This window comes from Pholis gunnellus (assembly GCF_910591455.1).
Source record: "Pholis gunnellus genome assembly, chromosome: 15".
Taxonomy (NCBI): Eukaryota; Metazoa; Chordata; class Actinopteri; order Perciformes; family Pholidae; genus Pholis; species Pholis gunnellus.
Window position 1 is genome coordinate 1,904,735 of NC_136542.1, and position 26,504 is coordinate 1,931,238.

Here is a 26,504-nt window from a genome sequence, read left to right on the forward strand (position 1 = left end):
TTTCATGCAACTCACTCGGGATATTTCCTGTGTTGCTGAATCCCGCTTTGTTAAAGCCCCGAAAGGCAACGTGTGCCCTCTGGAGCTTTTCATGTGGACATGTTAGAACTGGTATGTTTTTAAAAGTGCAGCTCCAAAAAAACAGAGATTTGTATTGAAGATGGACAGACTTTGACCTTATCTTCTATCTTCCAAAGGTGGCAGACCTGAGCTACTTGTTGTGGTCAGAAACGGTATCAACAGAGTTCTTTCTTGATGTGCTCTCTCATTATTACCAGATGAAGAAAAAACAACAACAACACATGTTTGCAGTGTTAACAGAGTATCTGATGGTCTCTCTCTCTGCAGGCTGTTCCAGGCTTTTCATTGTTGTTCACTCATGAATCACAATGGAGTGACAGTGTATTACAACATATTTGGACTAAACTTTGAAATGCATGTACTAAAATGAACAAATAACACATTTATTGCACAGACCATTTTAAATTTGCCAGAGTAGAAATTTAAAATATGACCAAGTTTATAAGCAGCCATTAAGCAGGAAGGTCAGTGTTTGTATCTTCCCATTGGAGAAGCTGGAACCAGAGAACGTTTGACATTTGTGTCTGTAAAGTGAAAGCTTAAATAATAAGTCAAGTTGACCCGATTCAGCGAAAAAGCCTCTACGAAGGGTTACATGACGAGATAACAAGTCCATTTTCAATATTGCCTTTTTTTTCCCCAATTTGGATTTGTGTGAAAAACATTTCTGTGTTTCAGAGGATTTAAATATGAAAGAAAACTCCCACACACTGCTGTTTACTGCTGTATATTCATGTCCATGATAGTCCTCAGCTCTATGAATAAGCACACCAACAGTACATTGTATATCGGTACCGTATACATAGATGTTCTTCATGTTTTTCTAGATATATTTGAATTTATCTTTTGGAGACAAAGCATCAGCTCTGCAGGCCTGTTGGTGATAATATGCAAATGAGTTGGTGGAATAAAAGCGAGGGTTGCATTAAGGCCGTGTCCTTTGAGCCTTGCCTGCCTGGTGGTTTGTCATGGAAGGCTGCCATGAACACCAGTCTGTCCAAAGTCTCAAACGTCGGCTAAACATTCCGACAAAACAGTTTTTTAACACAGTCGATTGGTAAAAGCCCAACGCCGCCCGCAGAAGTAAGTGAGGCGTTAAATCTTTTTGATGTCTTTTGATTCCTTGTGCAGTTTGTTTTTTTTAAGCTTTGGTTTATGTTTCAGGCTTTTTAAGCAACCTATTAATCACAAACTGCAAATGTATTTATATAAATCTACACCGAGTGTTTAATTCTGGTAAATCTGAGAAGGTATTAAGGTTTAAGGTCGTTAGTTTTACTGTTATTATTTCTATTATTGTGCATTTTGTTATATTTATTTTCCAGACATAAAGCCAGTCTGTAGAATTTTCTTTCTTCTCCACTCATCGGTTAAACAATAGCGCTGAGGCAGCGTTAACAGGCTCTGGTTGTTGTCATCAGTTTAACAATGTGTACGCTAACCTTTCATATGAGATATTAAATGTTACAAGTAGGCTACAACTATCAACAACACAAACATTTAGGCTCGATTATGTAGCTCAAAGGTGTGCTGCATATGGAATAAATTCTGCAAATGGTGACGACACAGCGAAAAAAGGCACACCCACAGAGGATTGTGGCGAGCTGCCACAGTCCAGGTAATTAATGGACTGATCTCAGTGTCTTCCAGACGTATCCGACAGTGAAAGCAGTTGATCTTATCTGATGTTGGCAGCATTTTCAATTCAAGACTTCAACCATAGAGCCTCAAAGAAAACTAAACTAATGGCGCGAGTCACTTGAAATCTTCCACGATACCAGAGTTTACAGTACAAGCTGTGATGTTTAATATCAACACATGAACTGACAAACGGTGTATTAAGTCAATAGCAAATATACGCTATCTATGTAAATGAATCTGTTATCCCCGTGGTCAACGACATGTTCGGACTGCGACCGTGTGATCGGCACACAATTACTTGTGGGACACTGCAAAGGACACGTGGCTTGTGTCCTCCAAAGTGAGGTTAAACAAGGCTGCATATGTCCGATGGATTCGGGGGGGGGGGGGGGCGTTTTTTTTTAAATGGGACTAACACGTTGGCCTGTTTTGACATTTTCAGTCTAGAAAAGACTTAAAGATCCAGCCCCTAAATCAGTCACATGTGTGGCATGTATTCAGAGTGAATCAGTGCATTATTTTTGTTTAAGGCCACTTTGACCTGACATGTGTGATGCACATGTTGACTATTGATGTGATTGACCTTGCGACTGTTTGGCATGGTGTCTCCTGTCCACTCTGCAGTCACTTCACAGATATTGAAAGCTTTAGAATAACATCATCTGAGCTTTCAAACTCCCCTCATTACTACTAGATCCAGTTTTGTACAAAATAAAAAAGTAATGGTTATGAGTAATCATTACTTAGGTTTTACGGTTGTCTTTTGGTTATGTAATATGTATTTATCTGCTACATTTTGCAGCCATTTTAAATGATTGTCACATCTGTTTAATTTAGATGTTGTCAACTTGGACTTAAGAAAGAGAAGAAGTTATAATGTATTTTTAAAGTTTATTTTTCTGCCTTATGATTTAAAGCAGACGGCAACCTCCGGTGGAGTGAAGCCAAAACCTGCATTCTCTCTATTGTCCACCAGGGGGCGACTCCTCTGGTTGTATAGAAGTCTATGAGAAAATGACTCTACTTCTCTCTTGATTTATTACCTCAGTAAACATTGTAAACATGAGTTTATGGTCTCAATCTCTAGTTTCAAGTCTTCTTCAATACAGCATGATGTTCATTTAGTAAATGATGGTCCATTTAGAGTCACACAGACCATAAAGCAGGGGATGCTTTAGGGGCGGGGCTACACGGTGATTGACAGGTCGACACCAGAGACGTATACGACGTCTCTACGTCACTCCTCCTCAGTCCAAATATGGTCACTTCCTGTTCACTGGTTGCAAAAAAACAAGATGGCGACGGCCGTAATCCAAGATGGCGACGGCCAAAACACCAAAATCAAGGCTTCAAAGTCGCTGCCCACAAACCAATGGGTGACGTCACAACGACTAAGTCCACTTCTCATGTACAGTCTCTGTGTAAAAGTAACTCCTTAAGGTGAAACTGTTACTTTAGATTTAAACATTTTATCTCTTACAAAAAAAGTTGAATTCATAAGCAACAAAATGTACCTTTTGCTCAACGCAGTCCACGGGTTTTATTAGCTTTTGGTGGCTATCGTCGCTAAGCTTTAAGTATATTGCTGTGTAAGTGACATTACGAAGTCAATTTTTTCATTTATCATCTTATAATCCTATAATATATGGAGGTAAAAATACCCTAAACGAGCCTTTAAAACCATCTCAGCTGTATGTTTCTGCTGGTTCACTGTGCAGAGCTGCCGGCTTCTTGCACTGAACGAACAGCTGATGGCTTCTCTGGTGCAGTTTGGTTACTGTATTTAGCAAGCTGCGTGAGGTCACACAAGTATTTATATTCTGTTTCTGGAACAAATGTTCATAGTTTGAATACACTGTTAATGAATACAGAGCTGTTCTCGTCACCTTTGACACAGTCAGTAAACTGTTGGGTCATTGAACCTGCCTCATCAAAGAGTGCACCAGCTTCATGAAATAGCTGCTGTGGGAACATCCGACTTTCTGGACTTCACCTGTGCACAAATCTCAGATTAATGATTTCAATTACGAAGGAGCCCCAGGAACTGAACTCTTGACGGATTTTTACAAAAAGCTAGACTGCACAAAGTCAATGGTACTTGTGCAAGGACACCTTTTGTATTTCTCTCCTGAATCTCTCTCTTACATTTTTCCTGTGAGGCTTTTTTGTACGAGAGGTCTAAGTTGGTTTTATTATACCTTTTGTAAATGCACAAACTTGTAATAAATTGCTAATTTGAGCTTAGCTCATGTATGAAGAAGTGGACGCTCATGATATATCGGTAGGTGGTCAAGGAGAAATGGTAGTCATGGCCACCACTTGTGAATTTTGTTTTTGCTTAATAAAGGGAACATTTTAAATATGAGAAAAATTGTGAATGTAATTCATTTTCATAAGCGAGTCATACGCGCCACTGAAGTTCTTGCTCTAGTGACTGCTGAGTGTTTCCTGGTTACTTTTGTGCTTTAATATGTAACTGCATTGAAACAATCATCAAATGAAGTTAGGTTTAGTTTGACTTTTTCACAAAAAACAACGATCAGTGAGCACTGACAGTGTGAATGAACGTTGTACGTGACTTGTAGATAGTTCGTACCATCTCCAGCTTTTTGTGAGGCAGAAGCTACAAACCTGTAAGTACATTTAAATTTGGCCCCTGGTTCTTTAGGGTTTAAATGCAGGTGATGTCCTTGAGTTCCCGGAAAGGTTCCTGGAATAGTTCCTTTGGTGGAAAATGGGCAATAAATGTGTCTTGTTAAAGCTTGTTTTTTATCAAATCCACATGTGCTTCAGCAGGATCTCATTTGACCCTCTGACTGTGATGCACTCAGCAAAGACAACATCCCATTATCTTGTGTTTTCATGTGGATGCTCGAGGGTCACAATAGCAACACCGCAGCCTGTTAACTCCCAATGAACTGAGCTCACAACTGAGTCACAGCAGACATCTAAAAATCTGACTTTTCAACCAAATTTAACCCAGTTTTAATTTACATGTTTGTTTGTTTTACCTGCAAATCCACTGATCAGTGCTTAGTAGGATCTGGTAAATTGACTGTCTGAGTGTCTGTCATGTAGCCTTTGTTGTTGTTGTTGTTGTTGTTTAAATCTGGATTTATTATTTTATCCACAGTATTTCTCCCCCTCTACTACAGGACTTGTCTTCGCTAGAACATGCAATAGAGGAACCAGCTGCCCCATCGTATTCATCATCACTGTGAAGGGTAGATTCCCTCTGACATGGCCTCCTCCTCCCCCAGACTGGATGCTGACCCGTTACCGCTGCTTCAGCTACAGGAGGTGGACTCCAGCAAATCCTCGGACAGGCCGAGCTCCCGCGGACTCCCGCCCGCCACGTACAGCTCTTCTCTGGGCATGGACGGCCAAACGGTCTGCATCCCCTCCCCGTACACGGACAGTAGCCACGAGTACAACCACGGCCACGGACCTCTAACCTTCTACAGCTCGTCTGTGCTGAGCTATGCCAGGCCGCCCATCACTGACAGCCCGTCACCTCTGTGCTCCCCCCTTAGCCCGTCAGCCTTCTGGCCCTCCAATAGCCACGCCAACATGCCCTCTATGACTCTGCGCTGCCCTCAGCCTCTCGTCTACAATGAACCCAGCCCGCATGCGCCCTGGCTGGAAGCCAAAACCCACAGCCTGGCCAGCAGGTAAGTTTACTGTCACTGATCCGTGGATGGACAAAGTACAGCAATAACTATAAATGATAATAAATTGTTTGGTGAGTGCCAGTTGGTGAGTGTGAGGGGAAAATGGTCAGAAATTGAAAACCTTCTGCCGTTACTTTTCTCTAAATGGACCTCGAGAAGCCAAGAAGCTTCGTCCCCCGGCTGTCATAAAACGTGTTTTAGAGGCTAAAAAAAAAATGTGGCTTTGGTGTTTGGATTGGAGTAGCCTACCTAGAACTGTGCAGTCCAATAAGTATGTGGCTGCAAATCTTCACTGAATTCTGCTGGTGTGTGCTTTTCATGTGCGGCTAGTTCGTTGCAAGACTTCCATAGTGTCTTTAAAGGAGCTCTGAGCATCAATATAGCATCAAACAGCTATTTGCTATCTAAAGATATAGTGGGGTAATGTCTACATGAGTCCCTATTCCTCTGTATGTGTGTGTGTGTGTTGTTATCAAAGCTTCTCCTTGCTTTTTTTGACATGGCCGGGCCGGCAGAGCATGCTTTTAGTGCATGTAAGTGCATGTGAGCGTGTCACTATTGTACCACATTGTAATGCAACATAAGAGGCGGAGTGTCGTGCACATGCTTTAAAAAAAAGAATAATTCAAATTGGTGCACAATCAACGTCCATGCTCTTGTAGTATTGATATATATTTGTGATATTGTGACACACAGTAGATTTTCTGTAGATTCTGTAGATTTTCTTCCAACTTCAATTTTGGAAGAAAACATTCGTAAATTTCAATCAGGAAAGACGACACAAGCTGACATGAACACAGGAGCTTTATTTGATGAGCAGTTAGACGATGACCTCCATCACTCATGTACAGGTCTAGGGCCCAATGGAAGACTGTGGTGGAGCGACAAAGGCTGCAATGACACCAGAGAGAGACAAAATGGTGAAGGTGGTTGAAGTGTTCTTCAGCTAAGATGTCCGTTGGATGATAGGAAAGCCACACAGACTAGTGGAATTGTTGGAGTTGGAACCACAGGCTGTATATGAGTGGATGTAATCATTGGGAAGTCACTCATTGGTTTGTGGAATGCCGCTATGAAGCCTCGAGTTCGGCCAAATTTCGCCGTCATCATCTTGGAATGCGGCCGTCTCCCATCTTGGCTTGTTTGCAACCGATGAACGGAAATTTACCATATTTGTAGCCGTAACAGCTGATTAGGGATTTATCTCTTGCTCCGTAGTTATACTTTATATTTAGTCGTGATCTGTGCTACTGTACCGGTTGATACTCATAATGCCACTGGCTGTGGATGATGGATATTTAAACACCCATTATTCTTCAGTGATGGAAGCTGTGCAGTTGACTGCTTTTGCGGTTGTGAAGACATTTTTCAGAAAAGAGTAAACCTGTTGGAAGACTAATGACGGGTGGATGACAGGCTAAAATTCCAAAATGTCAAGTTGTCCTTTTTTTTTCCCACATAGTCTGTGTTTCTTCCTGCAGCTCCATCACCAGCTGTAACAAGCCGCTGGGGAAGAGATCCGGAGAAGGAATGGAAGGCATGAACTCCTCATTGTGTTCATCTGCAGCGGGGAAAGCCGACATGCACTTCTGCGCCGTGTGCCACGACTACGCCTCGGGGTACCACTACGGAGTGTGGTCCTGTGAGGGCTGCAAGGCTTTTTTCAAGAGGAGCATCCAAGGTATCGAGTCTTTCTGTCCGTGATTGTTCCCCCGTCTGTTCTCGCTCTGCTCCTCAGGTAATTCTGCAGTACGTCTCTTCTTTCCCCCTCTCAGGACACAATGACTACATCTGCCCCGCCACAAATCAGTGCACTATCGACAAGAACCGGCGTAAAAGCTGCCAGGCCTGCCGCCTCCGTAAATGCTACGAAGTGGGCATGATGAAGTGCGGTAGGTGCTCGCCTGTTTAATTGGGGTCCTTGACGTTTTGTCGTCTTGCAGCTCTGAAATGACTTGAAGCACTGAGAGTGAACAGGTGAAGAGTGTTACCTGTGTGCTCATTATGGCATTATGAACTTTGAGACTTCTCAAAACTCCCAGGATGGGAAACATTTAGGATGGATGTAGAGATGCAGTATATAAGATTGAATGGTAGTAAACATTTTGGGCTACAGCCAGCCACAGATTAGCGTAGCTTAGCATGAAGACTGAAAGCAGGGGAAAGCTGCTTCTCAGCCTCTGTTCAGATGTCACAAAATCCACCTCCCCACATCTGTAAAGCTCACCAGTTAAAATGTTATATCTAACATGAAAATCCTCTTGCAGTCGAGCAGTTTCACAGATTTCCACCCACAGGAGGAAAACGCCTTCACTTGGCTCTCTGCTCCTTGAGGGTCATGGGTTCATACTCTATCTTAAAGTGGAAACAGACAAATTAGCCGTAAATAAAGCTTTCAGATTCCAGGAGATCGTACCCGGTGGCGGACAGACTACATGGTGAAAGCGAGGCTTATATGGAACAGATTTAAACACTGATGATGTCATTATTCTATCGCTATTAAATTGTGCAAAGATCGTCTATTGCCACTTTATAAACACCTCGCAACATAAACAATAAAACAAAACATTTTATGTCTGCAATTATTTTGTGCTGACGTCCGGAGTTTGCAATTTAGAAATCCTCAGATGACCTTCCTCCTCGTAGATTTGTCGAGCTGATTCCAGACGATGGCACTCTGCCCTTGAATGCAGCAACTCTGGCTGCACAGATTTCCAGGAAATTTTGGCTATCGCTACTTGTGAGAAGTAGTCTCTGCCCTTGAGATTTCTGTTAAGTGTGTCATATTTTATGCCACGACACATTGAGTTGTGTTGATTACTCTGTGAATCTGCTCTGACCTTGGTTGTAACGCTGCAGCGGTGCTGGGAAACCAGGCCTGTCTGCACATGATCTAAAGTGAGAGAAGAGTAGTGAAGTGTGTTTATAGATGCCTTCGCTCGACTGAAGGCACCCAAACCAGCTACCAGTGGACTCAGTGGTCCGGTATCCAATGCATCTACGTTTTTAAGAGTCATGGTGGATTTAGGTTTTGAAGCTGTTAGTAGCCACGGATGTGTGCTGCTGGACATTAGAATGCTGTTTTAAGACATGAAGCCGGAGGTTGCCGCCTGAACATGAAACGATGTCATCTTACACACATCACACGTCTATTTCTCTCGCTGTCTTCATGCACCAGGTGTGAGGCGTGAACGCTGCAGCTATCGAGGAGCCCGACACCGCCGCGGTGGACTCCAGCCTCGGGATCACTCGGGCAGGGGTTTGGTCCGGGTGGGGCTGGGTCCTCGGGCCCAGCGGCACCTCCACCTAGAGGCTCCTCTCGCCCCGCTCGCCCCGCTCCCTCAGGCGAACCACGCGCACCACTCCGCCATGAGCCCAGAGGAGTTCATCTCCCGCATCATGGAGGCGGAGCCTCCGGAGATCTACCTCATGGAGGACCTGAAGAAGCCCTTCACCCAGGCCAGCATGATGATGTCCCTCACCAACCTGGCAGACAAAGAACTGGTGCTCATGATCAGCTGGGCTAAGAAGATCCCGGGTAAGATGATATGAATCCTTATTGCAGGACTGAGCCTCTTCCAACAAATCTAACCTCAGGCCCCGATCACAGCGAGACCTGTCGCAACAGGCAGGATGTGGATATGAAGGTTGTGTTTCATCTCGGTCTAAAACGTGCCGTGTGGTTCGTCTTCAGGCTTTGTAGAGCTGAGTCTAGCGGACCAGATCCACCTGCTGAAGTGCTGCTGGCTGGAGATCCTGATGTTGGGCCTGATCTGGAGGTCGGTGGATCATCCCGGGAAACTCATCTTCTCTCCGGACTTCAAACTCAACAGGTGAGCAGGCTCGGTGACGTTTATACCGCCGTCATCAGCAGTCTGGTGCACGAGTAGCTGATTTGTTATAGAGCTTTTTATGAAGTCGATCCTGGGCCAGCTTGCAGGTTTAATTGTTTTGTTGCTGTTGATTTGCTCGCAGAGTGTTTCCTCACAAGCTTTTACAGCAGTACGAGTGCACAACGAGTGCTTTTCCAAATGAATGTGCACCTAAAACAGGCCTCTGCTGGATATATATCTTATTTTAATACATTGTTATAAATGAAAATACACAGCAGCATATAAAGGAGTAGCTCCAACTTGAGCAGCTACAACATCAACATGTTTAGTTGTGATAACTTGCCCCTCTGCTTCACTTTAAGCACTTTACTTTTCATACATTTTAACATTATTTAATTGCTACTTTTTCTTATTTAACGGAGCTTAATATTCTCATACACGACTGTGTTGGGAATCAGAAATAAACATCTGTCTCTAATAACAGTCTGCCTCATAAAAAGCCTGTCTCTCTCTCTCTCTCTCTCTCTCTTCCCTCGAGATGAACTAAAGGCTGACGCCTCCATTTCAGATTTTATGGGATTGAACTGCTTTTCCTCGTCCCGTGTGCGGCGGCTGCCATATTTGCCATAACAGTGCTGGTGGTTACAGTGTAATCTTAAACCCACATTGTTACACTGTGCTGAGTTGACAAGGTTCACTAAGACCTTGAAACGGTATTGTTGCAGATATATCTCCGATTCTTCTGGACCGTTAGCTCATTTTCTTGCCAAAAAATCTTTTATCTCTCGCTGCTCCCTTCCACAATGACCTTCAACTTTAGCCAGACGACGATTGACTCTTTCTGGCACTCCAGTTCACCCTTTGTGTTCATGGTAAACACGCTGTAATCAGGCTGCCGCTTTACCAGCAGTTTGCATTTCCTCATGAACCCTAGTGCACTTAATCCTGTAATTTGTCAGCAGCAGTTGAAACATTAAAGCCGAGTGTTCTTTCTGGTGTTCAAAGTGCAGCAGAGTGACGACTCGGATTATCGGCTGTAGCTGTTGTTGATTCATTTTGCAGCAGTGTGTGCATCACCATATCAGACCTAGCTCGTCTCTCAGCTCCAAGCCCATTGGTTACTGAAGATGTGACTCTTTATATATATATATATATATATATATAATGCTTCTTTGTTATTATTTCCTACAACAGCTGGACAGTTTGGTAGTTTTCAGCTAAGTGTATGTGTGTGTGTGTGTGTGTGTGTGTGTGTGTGTGTGGGCTTGATTTTTTGACTTTTAAAGTTACTTTACTTTTAAAGTTACTTTTTTAGTTACTTTACTTTTAAAGTTACTTTACTTTTAAAGTTACTTTTTTAGTTACTTTATTTTTATTTGAAAAACTCTTATTCCGTATCCCTGTAGTGTTGATTCAGAGTAAGCACTGCATTAATTACAACACCTTGCACATTTGGAAAACCAAAACTACACACATCTTTAATTTCAACCAACATATAAACAGTAGGCTCCAGGCTACCTAATGTTCATCAGGCCTTATCCCGCCTTTCTGTCCTGCTGTAAAACTGTCACCTTACTCTCCTGATATCAAAGCCTTTTTGTACTACTGCACCTGACCTGCATATAGTTTGATTTATTTTAGGTACTGAAGTTGTAAAAGTTCCTTTTAAAAGAAAATGCCTTTTGTAAATAGTAATTACTGCAATTTAAATATTTTCCTTTATTGTTTTTATATTATGCATATAAGAACATGAAAGTGTATTTTATTACAGACGTATTGTTTTTACCTTGTTTTCATCGGTCAGTTTATGTATTGGATGCTTCTGGACTTCCGTGTGTTCAGTGAATTATGTGCAAATGCAGTAAAGAAAAGAATTTAATGATGAAACCCAATTGTGTTTTTTCAGTTTGTTCTACTGGGGTTAAAGTCGAAAAACAGTAAAAAAAGTCATTCAATCAGGAGAGACTTCATTAGAATTTCACAATAATTTATTACACATTGTACAAATGTGAATAGTGCAACGTCTTTGGCGATTGGACTCCATCCTGAAGGAAGACAATCGATGTTGATGAAGGGAGTTGCTGCGGAGTTATAAACAGCATATTATAGGATGTCGAAAAAAGTCATGAAAAAGTCAGTGTACCATGTCGAAAAGTCATAATTTTACTTAAGTTACTTTATTTTTAAAGTTGCTTTTTTAGTTACTTTACTTTTAAAGTTACTTTTTTAGTTACTTTACTTTTAAAGTTACTTTTTTGGTTACTTTACTTTTAAAGTTACTTTTTTAGTTACTTTCCTTTTTTAGTTACTTTTTTAGTTACTTTACTTTTAAAGTTACTTTTTTAGTTACTTTACTTTTAAAGTTACTTTTTTAGTTACTTTACTTTTTTAGTTACTTTTTTAGTTACTTTACTTTTAAAGTTACTTTTTTAGTTACTTTACTTTTAAAGTTACTTTTTTAGTTACTTTACTTTTTTAGTTACTTTTTTAGTTACTTTACTTTTAAAGTTACTTTTTTAGTTACTTTACTTTTTTAGTTACTTTTTTAGTTACTTTACTTTTAAAGTTACTTTTTTAGTTACTTTACTTTTTTAGTTACTTTTTTAGTTACTTTACTTTTTTAGTTACTTTTTTAGGTGTGTGTGTGTGTGTGTGTGTGTGTGTGTGTGTGTGTGTGTGTGTGTGTGTGTGTGTGTGTGTGTGTGTGTGTGTGTGTGTGGGCTTGATTTTCTTTATTTCTTTGAATTTTTGTTGAAGAATCGGAGCAATCCATTGGCATTGGTCATCTTCAACGAATTTGACTAGAAGCACATACACTACAAGCACCCCCTCTCTAGACACATATCTCTGCTTTTATTTTGTAGGATAATCGCAGGTTTTCCGGTACCATTTCCTCTCTCTGTGGTTAACTTGAAGCAGCCTGCAGCCCCCCAGCAGTGCGACGGTGTGACGCTCCAATCAGCAGCGCTGAGTGAAGGCTCGGTCGCCTAAGCAAACCAATTACTTTGGGTGTAGGGCGTGTCCACTGTGAGGAGGCTGTACCACTATCAGAGGAAGAGGGTGGCGTGAGATAAGAGCAGAGTGAGGCTGCATGAGACATCTCCTACAATCCGTAATCGTCTTTGTTATCATGGATGTAATGGCTAAGCTTTATATTCATAGCTTAGTCTTCTTCCACGACCTGGGTTTAATCTGTAACAATTATACAAGCAAAAAGAAGATAAATAATATATTTATGAGCATGTGGCATTAGTAGGAAATGTAAGTGCAAGCCCATACACTCTGTGTGATTGATGGCTGGATGAAAAGCGGTGGAGTGGCAACATGTTCAGGTCTGATCAGAGAGGAGCTGCAGGGCAACACCCTTATATTGAAAGCACTGAAGGTGGTGAAGACCCCGGTGTCAAGAAGCCACTGAGCAACAAATCCCCCTGCTGGAGGGCACAATGGCATGGAGACTGGAGCTGAATATCAATATCCACATCTCTTCTATCAGCCTCCTGACAGTTAGAAGCTTAAGCCGAGCAATGAGAGTATTAATTAGGGCCCGAGCACCGACAACGTCGGGTCCGCGAGGTCCCTATTGTATCTGTAGGAATTATTCGTATTCTTATTCCCTCCAATGAAAATGCGTTTAAGGGTATGTGTCATGTCCACAACCTCCCCATATTTGGCGAGCATATCAGGACTGCGGAAAATTTTGATACTTTATGGGTCCAATGCTCGAGCATGACAAAATGACTCGCTAGCGCCCCCTAGATGCTAGAAAGGCAAGCCCCGACAGTATGTATGTCCAAATGACTTACAATTTTACAGACATGAGCAACTGAATGAGTTCTACGAAAAATCCTCTTGGGACCCTAAGCTCCGCCTACCAAAATTGTCCGCCATTTTGAATTTTGTAAAAATAAATATATATTACTATATAACTTCAAAACCATGTGGCTTATCATCACGAAATCTGTAGCATATGTTCACAAAGAATTTAATGATGAAACCCAATTGTGTTTTTTCAGTTTGTTCTACTGGGGCTAAAGTCGAAAAACAGTCAAAAAAGTCATTCAATCAGGAGAGACTTCATTAGAATTTCACAATAATTTATTACACATTGTACAAATGTGAATAGTGCAACGTCTTTGGCGATTGGACTCCATCCTGAAGGAAGACAATCGATGTTGATGAAGGGAGTTGCTGCGGAGTTATAAACAGCATAGTATAGGATGTCGAAAAAAGTCATGAAAAAGTCAGTGTACCATGTCGAAAAGTCATAACTTTATTTAAGTTACTTTATTTTTAAAGTTACTTTTTTAGTTACTTTACTTTTAAAGTTACTTTTTTAGTTACTTTACTTTTAAAGTTACTTTTTTAGTTACTTTACTTTTTTAGTTACTTTTTTAGTTACTTTACTTTTAAAGTTACTTTTTTAGTTACTTTACTTTTTTAGTTACTTTTTTAGTTACTTTACTTTTAAAGTTACTTTTTTAGTTACTTTACTTTTTTAGTTACTTTTTTAGTTACTTTACTTTTAAAGTTACTTTTTTAGTTACTTTACTTTTTTAGTTACTTTTTTAGTTACTTTACTTTTAAAGTTACTTTTTTAGTTACTTTACTTTTTTAGTTACTTTTTTAGTTACTTTACTTTTAAAGTTACTTTTTTAGTTACTTTACTTTTTTAGTTACTTTACTTTTTTAGTTACTTTTAAAGTTACTTTTTTAGTTACTTTACTTTTAAAGTTACTTTGTTAGTTACTTTACTTTTTTAGTTACTTTTAAAGTTACTTTACTTTTAAAGTTACTTTTTTAGTTACTTTACTTTTTTAGTTACTTTTAAAGTTACTTTACTTTTAAAGTTACTTTTTTAGTTACTTTACTTTTAAAGTTACTTTTTTAGTTACTTTATTTTTATTTGAAAAACTCTTATTCCGTATCCCTGTAGTGTTGATTCAGAGTAAGCACTGCATTAATTACAACACCTTGCACATTTGGAAAACCAAAACTACACATATCTTTAATTTCAACCAACATATAAACAGTAGGCTCCAGGCTACCTAATGTTCATCAGGCCTTATCCCGCCTTTCTGTCCTGCTGTAAAACTGTCACCTTACTCTCCTGATATCAAAGCCTTTTTGTACTACTGCACCTGACCTGCATATAGTTTGATTTATTTTAGGTACTGAAGTTGTAAAAGTTCCTTTTAAAAGAAAATGCCTTTTGTAAATAGTAATTACTGCAATTTAAATATTTTCCTTTATTGTTTTTATATTATGCATATAAGAACATGAAAGTGTATTTTATTACAGACGTATTGTTTTTACCTTGTTTTCATCGGTCAGTTTATGTATTGGATGCTTCTGGACTTCCGTGTGTTCAGTGAATTATGTGCAAATGCAGTAAAGAAAAGAATTTAATGATGAAACCCAATTGTGTTTTTTCAGTTTGTTCTACTGGGGTTAAAGTCGAAAAACAGTCAAAAAAGTCATTCAATCAGGAGAGACTTCATTAGAATTTCACAATAATTTATTACACATTGTACAAATGTGAATAGTGCAACGTCTTTGGCGATTGGACTCCATCCTGAAGGAAGACAATCGATGTTGATGAAGGGAGTTGCTGCGGAGTTATAAACAGCATATTATAGGATGTCGAAAAAAGTCATGAAAAAGTCAGTGTACCATGTCGAAAAGTCATAACTTTACTTAAGTTACTTTATTTTTAAAGTTGCTTTTTTAGTTACTTTACTTTTAAAGTTACTTTTTTAGTTACTTTACTTTTTTAGTTACTTTTTTAGTTACTTTACTTTTAAAGTTACTTTTTTAGTTACTTTACTTTTAAAGTTACTTTTTTAGTTACTTTACTTTTTTAGTTACTTTTTTAGTTACTTTACTTTTAAAGTTACTTTTTTAGTTACTTTACTTTTAAAGTTACTTTTTTAGTTACTTTACTTTTAAAGTTACTTTTTTAGTTACTTTACTTTTAAAGTTACTTTTTTAGTTACTTTACTTTTTTAGTTACTTTTTTAGTTACTTTACTTTTAAAGTTACTTTTTTAGTTACTTTACTTTTAAAGTTACTTTTTTAGTTACTTTACTTTTTTAGTTACTTTACTTTTAAAGTTACTTTTTTAGTTACTTTACTTTTAAAGTTACTTTTTTAGTTACTTTACTTTTTTAGTTACTTTTTTAGTTACTTTACTTTTTTAGTTACTTTTTTAGGTGTGTGTGTGTTTGTGTGTGTGTGTGTGTGTGTGTGTGTGTGTGTGTGTGTGTGTGTGTGTGTGTGTGTTTGGTCTTTTTTTTTGTTGACAAGAAGAAATGAAGTGATCCTGATGGTGAAACAGGAAGTAGAGTGAGATAATAAGAGTAAATGTATTTGAGGACAATAGAAAGTCTTCTTTTCTTGACTGGTGGGATGAGTTTTTCATGTTTGACCTTTCCTTCCCCACTGCCACGGAAACTATCACTACAGGCTTAGGTTAGCCTTGATGTGTTCTCATAACACAGCCTTCGTATGCTGTGTGGACAGCTCAGGGAAACATCCTGGATGCTAAATCCATCCACTGACTCAACAAGAGACCGAAAGCAGAAAGTGTTTTTTGTCTCATTCCTGCTGCAGATCTTCTCTTTCTGTCACACATTCTTTCTCCTTCACCATTTCACTTAATTAGCCGCGTGTGTGCGTGTTTTTTCTTCACTCACGCGCTCGTTTTTTGAAAGAGTTTTTCAGTGTTTCAGAGAAAGACGTCGCAGTGTGAATTACCTGCTGGTGTCTCTATCAAGTCAGAGGTGCAAAGATTTGAGAGATAACAGGACCATAGTTACTGTCGTTGTAGCCAATCAACACGTGGGATATTGCTTTTGGGAGCAGGTTTGATGAATCTTGAAGAATGGATGTTTCGTCCCCAGACTCCGGTTCACCACACACATTAGCATCACAGTTTGTAACGCCCGTGGTCTGATCCAGATCCTCCGTAATATGTTATCATGATAATCACGAAGTTGTAGAGTAGCAGCAAGTATGTTTAAAAAAAAAATGATGCAACCCATGAACGGAAGTGACCATATCTGGACTGAGCTTTTTCGTTTGCGTGCCTTTGTCTTCCCCTCTGTGTTGTTGTCCATCCTTTGGCCTTTTCCTTTCACCTTCTCTGTGTATCTGTAGGGAGGAGGGACAGTGTGTGGAGGGCATCATGGAGATTTTCGACATGCTGCTGGCCGCCACCTCCCGGTTTCGTGAGCTGAAGCTTCAGAGGGAGGAGTACGTCTGTCTGAAGGCCATGATCCTCCTCAACTCCAGTGAGTTTTGCTGACGCGGACAAACCGCAGTCTTCACTTTATTTTCTCTATGACGGACGAGTTGGTCTGCAGCGAGCGACTAGTCCTGTTCGATTCTGTCCAATCGGTACATTTGGTTCTTAATTAACCCAGATAAGTTTGTGCCTCTGCTTGTTTGTGGTTACACACACACACACACACACAAACACACACACTCAGATAAATAATCTGTTGGTTTGAAAAATGTATTTATTTTATACGGTAAAATTGAAGCGTACATTTTTCTTTGCTGATAAAACTCACAAGGAGAGATTAGGAGATGTGTTGATGTCACCGTAATGAATCCAAAATGCAACCTGCTGTTTGAACTGAAGCCAACTCGACCGTAGTAGTTTATGATAACTCTCTAAATCTTTGTAACCATTATTGTCTAATGTGGGCGTGATGCAAGCATTCATCACCTTCAAGCAGTCCGACAGAAGTTGTTGATATTTTGTCATTACAGCAACTTACTTCATTTGAATGACACATTGATACAAGCGTTCATATTCCAGGATTAAGTACTATAAATAACATCGGTAAGAATATCTATCATAGTGATTATTTTGTGTGTACTAAAATAACCAACTTAGCAGAGATGTACTTCACGTTTTCCAGTATTTCATTGAGTTGAAGTTAAGTTTAAGTCATTGAGAACGTCACAATAACAGACATTTGACATCATGTTGTGCTCCAGGGTTACACTACACTAGTCTTTGGATGCCGTTTCATGAACGGTGCAGGTGATCCTCCCACAGAAGCTGCATTTTGCAGAACTGTCGGCTTGTTTGAAGAAGATTTTGGATGAAATCACCTCTGAAGATGGACTTTATGGCTCTACGGCTGTCTCTCTTTTTTCTTCTTTTTTTAAACCTTTCATGTGTCCCCGGCGGTCACGGTGTCCTCACCCAGTCAACCCCTCACCCAGCAGCAGCAGCAGCAGCAGCCGCTGTGCAGGTTCCATCGAGGTGACCGACCTCTCTGCATGTTAAACAGACGCACACATGGCGTCTCTGCCCGACTCCGGTCTCTCTGTTGACTCTGCTCCACTGCAGCTGGCCTTAAAAAAAAAAAAGAAAAAGAAAACAGATTGCGAAAGAAGTGAAATTGAGTCTGAAAACGTCAGAGGACAGGGGAGGGATTTTAAGATTTATGTATTTGGACAGATGGAAGTTGTGGCTTCGCTGCTCAGTATGGTCCTTGGTCCCGGAGGGTGGACCGGGTGATCTATAGCTTCCCCCGTCTTTTTCATCTGGAATGTCCATCACGGTGTCATTTGTGGTCTTCGATGAGCCAGATGTTTACAAAGGAGGTGGTCACTGTTTGATTAAAGAAACTCAAATTAAACTTGAAATGTCGCAAACATGGATTGCGTTGCGGTGCCGCATAAAATCTTTTTGGTTTTCATCGTTGTTACAACCCGACTCAAAGGATGCAACATTTAAATGGGAGAACAGACGAGTTAAAAGTGATAAATAACCACATTTATACAACGGATAATATTAATTAAACAAAACAACCGTGGAAAGTCAGTAATCGGTGATGTCAGCATGTGTGGAGCAAACTAAACAGCAGCTGCGTCAGCCAGAGACGAGCCCGTCAAAGATCAGGTTTAAAGCTGGAACCAGGTTCAGGTGTGGCTCAGCAGCTGACGATCAACATCCAGCAAACGGGACACGGACGCCTAAAAGTGCTTGTTTTTGCCGCTGACTGGCTCAGAGTGTTAGTTATTGGTGTGTAGGGACGGGTATCGTCAGGGTTTTAGCAATACTATTATTATCCATACTGCTTATCGGTTATTTTTGATTACATCGTGAGAATAAAAACAATACAAGACGTTCCAAAATCTTGCAGCTAAAGAATTAGCTAAGTTGTTAGCTTTAATTTATTAGCCTATTCTTATTAGCAAACCGCGAATGGCGTCGCTAATATTACCTGCAGTGGACGAGGATGAAGAACCCTACAGAGAAATACAATGTTTTTATTTACATTTGGCTTCATCTGGTCTGTTTGTTATCGAAGTTTCCTGAAATCTGGCGTCTCATCCGCGTTTGCTGAAATCAGCTGAATATTCAGCCATGGCGTTGAACATCTTCTGACCTCCAACACAACACCTCTCCAACTCGCACTCACGTTTCCGTCGTTGTCTTCCGGAGTGGTCGGTGTGTCGGTTCGTCCAATACTTTGGCTGAAAGTCTGATATCTCAACAGTTATTTTTCCTTTTGAAGATCACCGATCTCCAGCGGACGATTGCTGAATCATTTCTTGGCCTTTGCTCGAGCTCCACTATCGGGCCAACACACTTCCCTTTTCATATTCTTTTCTCTGACTTTGGTATAGAGTTATAAACAGCATAGTATAGGATGTCGAAAAAAGTCATGAAAAAGTCAGTGTACCATGTCGAAAAGTCATAACTTTACTTAAGTTACTTTATTTTTAAAGTTGCTTTTTTAGTTACTTTACTTTTAAAGTTACTTTTTTAGTTACTTTACTTTTAAAGTTACTTTTTTAGTTACTTTACTTTTAAAGTTACTTTTTTAGTTACTTTACTTTTTTAGTTACTTTTTTAGTTACTTTACTTTTTTAGTTACTTTTTTAGTTACTTTACTTTTAAAGTTACTTTTTTAGTTACTTTACTTTTAAAGTTACTTTTTTAGTTACTTTACTTTTTTAGTTACTTTTAAAGTTACTTTACTTTTAAAGTTACTTTTTTAGTTACTTTACTTTTTTAGTTACTTTTTTAGTTACTTTACTTTTTTAGTTACTTTTTTAGTTACTTTACTTTTAAAGTTACTTTTTTAGTTACTTTACTTTTAAAGTTACTTTTTTAGTTACTTTACTTTTTTAGTTACTTTTTTAGTTACTTTACTTTTAAAGTTACTTTTTTAGTTACTTTACTTTTTTAGTTACTTTTAAAGTTACTTTACTTTTTTAGTTACTTTTAAAGTTACTTTACTTTTTTAGTTACTTTTAAAGTTACTTTACTTTTAAAGTTACTTTTTTAGTTACTTTACTTTTTTAGTTACTTTTTTAGTTACTTTACTTTTTTAGTTACTTTTAAAGTTACTTTACTTTTAAAGTTACTTTTTTAGTTACTTTACTTTTAAAGTTACTTTTTTAGTTACTTTATTTTTATTTGAAAAACTCTTATTCCGTATCCCTGTAGTGTTGATTCAGAGTAAGCACTGCATTAATTACAACACCTTGCACATTTGGAAAACCAAAACTACACACATCTTTAATTTCAACCAACATATAAACAGTAGGCTCCAGGCTACCTAATGTTCATCAGGCCTTATCCCGCCTTTCTGTCCTGCTGTAAAACTGTCACCTTACTCTCCTGATATCAAAGCCTTTTTGTACTACTGCACCTGACCTGCATATAGTTTGATTTATTTTAGGTACTGAAGTTGTAAAAGTTCCTTTTAAAAGAAAATGCCTTTTGTAAATAGTAATTACTGCAATTTAAATATTTTCCTTTATTGTTTTTATATTATGCATATAAGAACATGAAAGTGTATTTTATTACAGACGTATTGTTTTTACCTTGTTTTCATCGGTCAGTTTATGTATTGGATGCTTCTGGACTTCCGTGTGTTCAGTGAATTATGTGCAAATGCAGTAAAGAAAAGAATTTAATGATGATTTTAAGATTTATGTATTTGGACAGATGGAAGTTGTGGCTTCGCTGCTCAGTATGGTCCTTGGTCCCGGAGGGTGGACCGGGTGATCTATAGCTTCCCCCGTCTTTTTCATCTGGAATGTCCATCACGGTGTCATTTGTGGTCTTCGATGAGCCAGATGTTTACAAAGGAGGTGGTCACTGTTTGATTAAAGAAACTCAAATTAAACTTGAAATGTCGCAAACATGGATTGCGTTGCGGTGCCGCATAAAATCTTTTTGGTTTTCATCGTTGTTACAACCCGACTCAAAGGATGCAACATTTAAATGGGAGAACAGACGAGTTAAAAGTGATAAATAACCACATTTATACAACGGATAATATTAATTAAACAAAACAACCGTGGAAAGTCAGTAATCGGTGATGTCAGCATGTGTGGAGCAAACTAAACAGCAGCTGCGTCAGCCAGAGACGAGCCCGTCAAAGATCAGGTTTAAAGCTGGAACCAGGTTCAGGTGTGGCTCAGCAGCTGACGATCAACATCCAGCAAACAGGACACGGACGCCTAAAAGTGCTTGTTTTTGCCGCTGACTGGCTCAGAGTGTTAGTTATTGGTGTGTAGGGACGGGTATCGTCAGGGTTTTAGCAATACTATTATTATCCATACTGCTTATCGGTTCTTTTTGATTACATCGTGAGAATAAAAACAATACAAGACGTTCCAAAATCTTGCAGCTAAAGAATTAGCTAAGTTGTTAGCTTTAATTTATTAGCCTATTCTTATTAGCAAACCGCGAATGGCGTCGCTAATATTACCTGCAGTGGACGAGGATGAAGAACCCTACAGAGAAATACAATGTTTTTATTTACATTTGGCTTCATCTGGTCTGTTTGTTATCGAAGTTTCCTGAAATCTGGCGTCTCATCCGCGTTTGCTGAAATCAGCTGAATATTCAGCCATGGCGTTGAACATCTTCTGACCTCCAACACAACACCTCTCCAACTCGCACTCACGTTTCCGTCGTTGTCTTCCGGAGTGGTCGGTGTGTCGGTTCGTCCAATACTTTGGCTGAAAGTCTGATATCTCAACAGTTATTTTTCCTTTTGAAGATCACCGATCTCCAGCGGACGATTGCTGAATCATTTCTTGGCCTTTGCTCGAGCTCCACTATCGGGCCAACACACTTCCCTTTTCATATTCTTTTCTCTTACTTTGGTATAGAAGAGCCGCAGCCTTAGTGGCATACACATAACTGATGATACACAAAGATGAATTAAAGGTCAATATTGGCCCAATGCTTGTGTTGGTCCACCTCTGAAGTAAAAGTGCTAAATCTGTGTTGTAGATCTGTGTACGAGCTCCCCTCAGACGGCCGAGGAGCTGGAGAGCAGGAACAAGCTGCTGCGTCTGCTGGACTCGGTGATCGATGCTCTGGTCTGGGCCATTTCCAAACTGGGCTTGTCGACCCAGCAGCAGACGCTTCGCCTGGGACACCTCACCATGCTGCTCTCCCACATCCGCCACATCAGGTACAGCCGGGGACGGGCAGGAAGCCTTGAAACCGCAGCAGAGAATCAAAAAAAAAGCACACGTAGACCTTTAAACACTGTCCAACGTTATGTCTTTGTGATTAGTACACTCCCACAAACACACTCGTACAGTAATGCTCTTCCAGTAATGCTCTTACCATGCTCATACAAGGAATACTTGAATTTACAGTTCTTGAATGATGAAAAGATCTTTAGGAAAGATGATTTTCAAGAAACCAATAAAAACGTCCTTGTTTGACGGTGATGATGAAGAACGTCAAAATGTTTTAGAACGTTTAATACAAGAAAGTAACGCTTAAGGTTGTTGATGAAGGGAGTTGCTGCGGAGTTATAAACAGCATAGTATAGGATGTCGAAAAAAGTCATGAAAAAGTCAGTGTACCATGTCGAAAAGTCATAACTTTACTTAAGTTACTTTATTTTTAAAGTTGCTTTTTTAGTTACTTTACTTTTAAAGTTACTTTTTTAGTTACTTTACTTTTTTAGTTACTTTTTAGTTACTTTACTTTTAAAGTTACTTTTTTAGTTACTTTACTTTTAAAGTTACTTTTTTAGTTACTTTACTTTTAAAGTTACTTTTAAAGTTACTTTACTTTTAAAGTTACTTTTTTAGTTACTTTACTTTTTTAGTTACTTTACTTTTTTATTTACTTTACTTTTAAAGTTACTTTTTTAGTTACTTTACTTTTTTAGTTACTTTTAAAGTTACTTTACTTTTAAAGTTACTTTTTTAGTTACTTTACTTTTTTAGTTACTTTTTTAGTTACTTTACTTTTAAAGTTACTTTTTTAGTTACTTTACTTTTAAAGTTACTTTTTTAGTTACTTTACTTTTAAAGTTACTTTACTTTTAAAGTTACTTTTTTAGTTACTTTATTTTTATTTGAAAAACTCTTATTCCGTATCCCTGTAGTGTTGATTCAGAGTAAGCACTGCATTAATTACAACACCTTGCACATTTGGAAAACCAAAACTACACACATCTTTAATTTCAACCAACATATAAACAGTAGGCTCCAGGCTACCTAATGTTCATCAGGCCTTATCCCGCCTTTCTGTCCTGCTGTAAAACTGTCACCTTACTCTCCTGATATCAAAGCCTTTTTGTACTACTGCACCTGACCTGCATATAGTTTGATTTATTTTAGGTACTGAAGTTGTAAAAGTTCCTTTTAAAAGAAAATGCCTTTTGTAAATAGTAATTACTGCAATTTAAAGAAAGTAACGCTTAAGGTCTCTCCGTTCCAAACCACCCGATGATACTAAATAAAGCCAAAAGCTTGAAACAACCACAACTTTGTCATGATTTGTGAGACTTTCTTTTTTTTCAGTCACCATCTGTAACATGTGATTGACTCTTTGCGCTCTCTCTGCTTCACCGGCGTCTCGTCTTCCTCTGCAGTAACAAGGGCATGGACCACCTGTCCACCATGAAGAGGAAGAACGTGGTGCTGGTGTACGACCTCCTCCTGGAGATGCTGGACGCCAACACCACCAGCAGCGGCAGTCAACCGCCGTCCTCACCGAGCTCCGACTCTTACTCTGACCAGAACCAGTACGCCCAACCCCCGTCTCACCAGCAGCCGGATGCCGACGGTCCACATGGACCTCTTGAGGACCCGGTCCTGGACGGACACCTGCAGGCTCTGCCCCTCCAGTCCTCGCCTCCGTTTCAGAGTTCAGGGGTGTCTCACATGGACAGCAATGAGTAAGTTACCATGGTGGAGGAAAGACTTGGATCCTTTAGTTTAGTTCAGAAGTAATACCACCAGGGGAACTGTGTTACCAGTTAAAGGTGCTGGATTCAGAAATGTTCTTGATGTAAATGTGAAAGTTACTCTACTGTCTTTTATAATAAGTGTCATCCGTCGTGGTTACACTCGTCTTTTCAATGCGTCTTCTGTCATCCGATCACGCCAAGACGCATTAACTGTCAAGTCTGTGCGCTCTGAGATCCGATCGTACTTGAATTGGGATTCGATCAGCCAGACCGCATGCCGAGGTGGCCGGGCTCGCTTTGAAGTGGGATCTCAGGACAATTTGTCAAACGTAGGTCTGCATCATCTTCCTCCCACATGGGAGTTCCTCTCCGTAGGAGAGCAAAGGGAAGAGGAGAGGAAAACCTGGTGAGACCTGCTGTTAATTACAAAATAACTCTGGACTTTTATTATGGGAATCTTTAGGAAAAAGTGTTCATCATTGAATCACTGAAAAGTGATGGTTTATGTCTTAAAGCTGCATTCTCTCTAATGTCCACCAGGGGGCGACTCCTCTGGTTGTATAGAAGTCTATGAGAAAATGACTCACGTCACGACGACCACGTCTACTGCTTATATACAGTCTGTGCTTCCGATCTGGCGTTACCGTTTTAATACATTGCATTGATAAGACGAGTGTAACATGTTCAACTCATGTTAAGAGTTTTGGGGGATTTTCATGCTTTCGGATCAGTTGACGAAGGAAGGAAAAGAAAGGAGAGGGTAAAGAAAGGACAGAGGACAGAATGAAGGAAATAAGGACAGTTGTATGGCAGGAAAAAAAGTGGGAATGAAGGAAAGAAGAAGGGAACGTGGGGAGGAATTGCAGGAAAAGAAGGAAAGAAACAATGACGGAAAAGGAGAAAGGTCAGGAAGAAACGTAGCAAGGAAAGAAATTAGGACAGAGGAAAGGAGGTAAGAATAAAGGGATGAAGGAAAGAAAGAGCTAGCTGGAAGGGAAGGGAAGATTATGGAGAAAGGAGAGATAACAAGGACAGGAAGTAAGACGTTTAAGAAAAAAATAAGTTTGGGAGGAAAATAAAGGAAAGGAAATGAAATATTCAGCACGTCAAACTGGTTCCTAATGAATCATAACTGTGACAACTTTCCTCACAGCTACATCCACCCGGAGCCGTGGTCACTGCACGCAGGAGACGACTGTCCATCGGTGGAACCAACAGATTACATCATCGCCAATCGTGGCGTCATGGAAACGGCCTTAGAGGGGTGACGGGACTGAGAGAGACTAACTGAGACTGAACCTTTTTAAAGGCTTTCCATCCCCCCCCCAAAGATCGAGAGAAGGAAACAACAAAAAAGGATTAAAAAAACAAACAGAAGAAGCTGTTCTGAGGTATTTTTTCCCTCTACTGTTAAGATGTTTTTAGTCTTTGGAGAAAAAAAAAATGTTTTTCATCGAATGTATATTTTGTGTGCGTAAGTATTTCCTGTGATGGTGCACTACAGCCGGTGTTTCATGGGAACATCACTGAACCTCTGCCAGTCAGTTTGAGCTCTTTTTTGATATACAGTATTTGTATCTTTCTTTTTTCACCTCGCTGTAACATCCAGAACAAGCCGTCTACAATCTGCAGAAAGGTGCATGTGGTCAACACAGTTCACACACATTTCCATAACGGTGTTATTCGTATATAGCTAAAAAAAAAAAAGGGCAGTGCTTTCTCTCCCACTGGTGTTTTTCTCCTTCACTTCTACCGTGTACTTTGGTATTTTAATCGGCGCCTGTTCATCCAGGTTTTTTTTCTACTCTTTGTACAAAACTACATGTTTCAGTGGAGTCAAGAAGCAGCAGTTTGTGGCCTTTTAACAAGACGACTGTTAACGCGAGCGTTCTTCGATTCATCTGGTTAAACTAAGGCTGTATTTACACAGTACCATGTGTGGCACAGACCTGTTCCCAAAACCTGGCATCAGCACAAACAAAATGATTTAACTTGAGTTACTAACGGGCTAAACTTTTAAAAGGTTAAAAGTTATGTAAATTTATGAAATTGATAAACATTACTTTCTAATTGTATAGAAAGGCCAAGTCCCTCCCCTTCCAGTGGGACCTTATTTTGGAAAGAATATGTACGGTATTCAACAGTGAGAGATAATCACTTCTTTCATCCTGTTTGTCAATTTTAAAAGATAATTTTGCAATTCAAAAAAGTTGCAGTAAGCTATTCGCATGATGAATACATATGAAGATTATTGAAACTTCAGAAGTTTATATTGAAGTTAATTTGTGTCTTTGGAGAAAAACTTCTTCACTTCAAGACTTAAGCTAACATACCAAATATTAGCATATTAGCATTCTAACTGTATATGCTAACATGCTAAGCATTAGTATGTTAACATGCTTATTGTATGCATGTTGACACAGTGTATAACAGTCTCGCTACACTGGTAAAAGAAACATAGTCCTGTTTAAAATGCTGCACATTTGTATTCTTAATTCATGACTTAATACCTGTGATACTAAAGACTGAACTCTTCTTAGCTTTAGCTGTACTGCGAGGCTAATGCTAATGCTGTTGTTATGCTAGCATCAGTCTACAGCTGAAACAAGTTTTTTCTTTTCTTTTTTAGTTTATGAGATTCGATTTTGTGATTTTCTTTTTTCGAAAATGTGAAACTTTGTTTTTCTGCAAAGAAAAGAGAATGAAAAACATTCACGATTAACTTAACGCATACATTTTGTGATTTTAGAGAAACACATTTTTTTGCAACAATTTGTGGGACATAAAAAAAAAAGGATTCTCTGTACAAATCAAAATAGTATAAAAGTACTGACTGCACACAAAGCATAAATAAAGCTCATTATTGGCAATTACTTTGGAACAAACCTCCCATTTAACTCATTCCTACAGTGACCAATTTCAGCTTACATCACATCTCCTTCAGCTAATGAACACTGCAAATGATTACAGATATATTCAATTCAAAGTAAGTAGGGATAAATACAGGAGAGTGCTTTTTAGGAAACATTCCCTTTTTGTTCCACGGATGGTTTATTGATAAATGCAAATTCTGC

General features: G+C 39.2%; 2 protein-coding genes across 2 annotated transcripts in view; one reads left to right on the forward strand and one right to left on the reverse strand.

The window, feature by feature from the left end:
• Window positions 1–1,135: 1,135 nt before the first annotated feature.
• Window positions 1,136–24,698, forward strand: esr2b (estrogen receptor 2b; the record flags this gene model as incomplete). The annotated part of the gene is made up of 10 exons (XM_079174791.1): window positions 1,136–1,164; window positions 4,856–5,393; window positions 6,875–7,074; window positions 7,169–7,285; window positions 8,572–8,931; window positions 9,088–9,226; window positions 16,385–16,518; window positions 21,507–21,690; window positions 23,113–23,418; window positions 24,584–24,698. Exons 2-10 carry the CDS (start codon window positions 4,963–4,965, stop codon window positions 24,696–24,698), a joined length of 1,986 nt encoding a protein of 661 aa, XP_079030917.1. The 5' UTR covers window positions 1,136–1,164; window positions 4,856–4,962.
• LOC306707364 (nesprin-2-like) overlaps window positions 21,618–26,504 on the reverse strand; it is a 54,528-nt gene continuing 49,641 nt past the window's right edge. The window contains exon 53 of the mRNA XM_079174782.1: window positions 21,618–21,715. The gene's annotated coding sequence lies outside the window, so the exon portion shown is untranslated. The remainder of the gene's footprint in view (window positions 21,716–26,504) is intronic.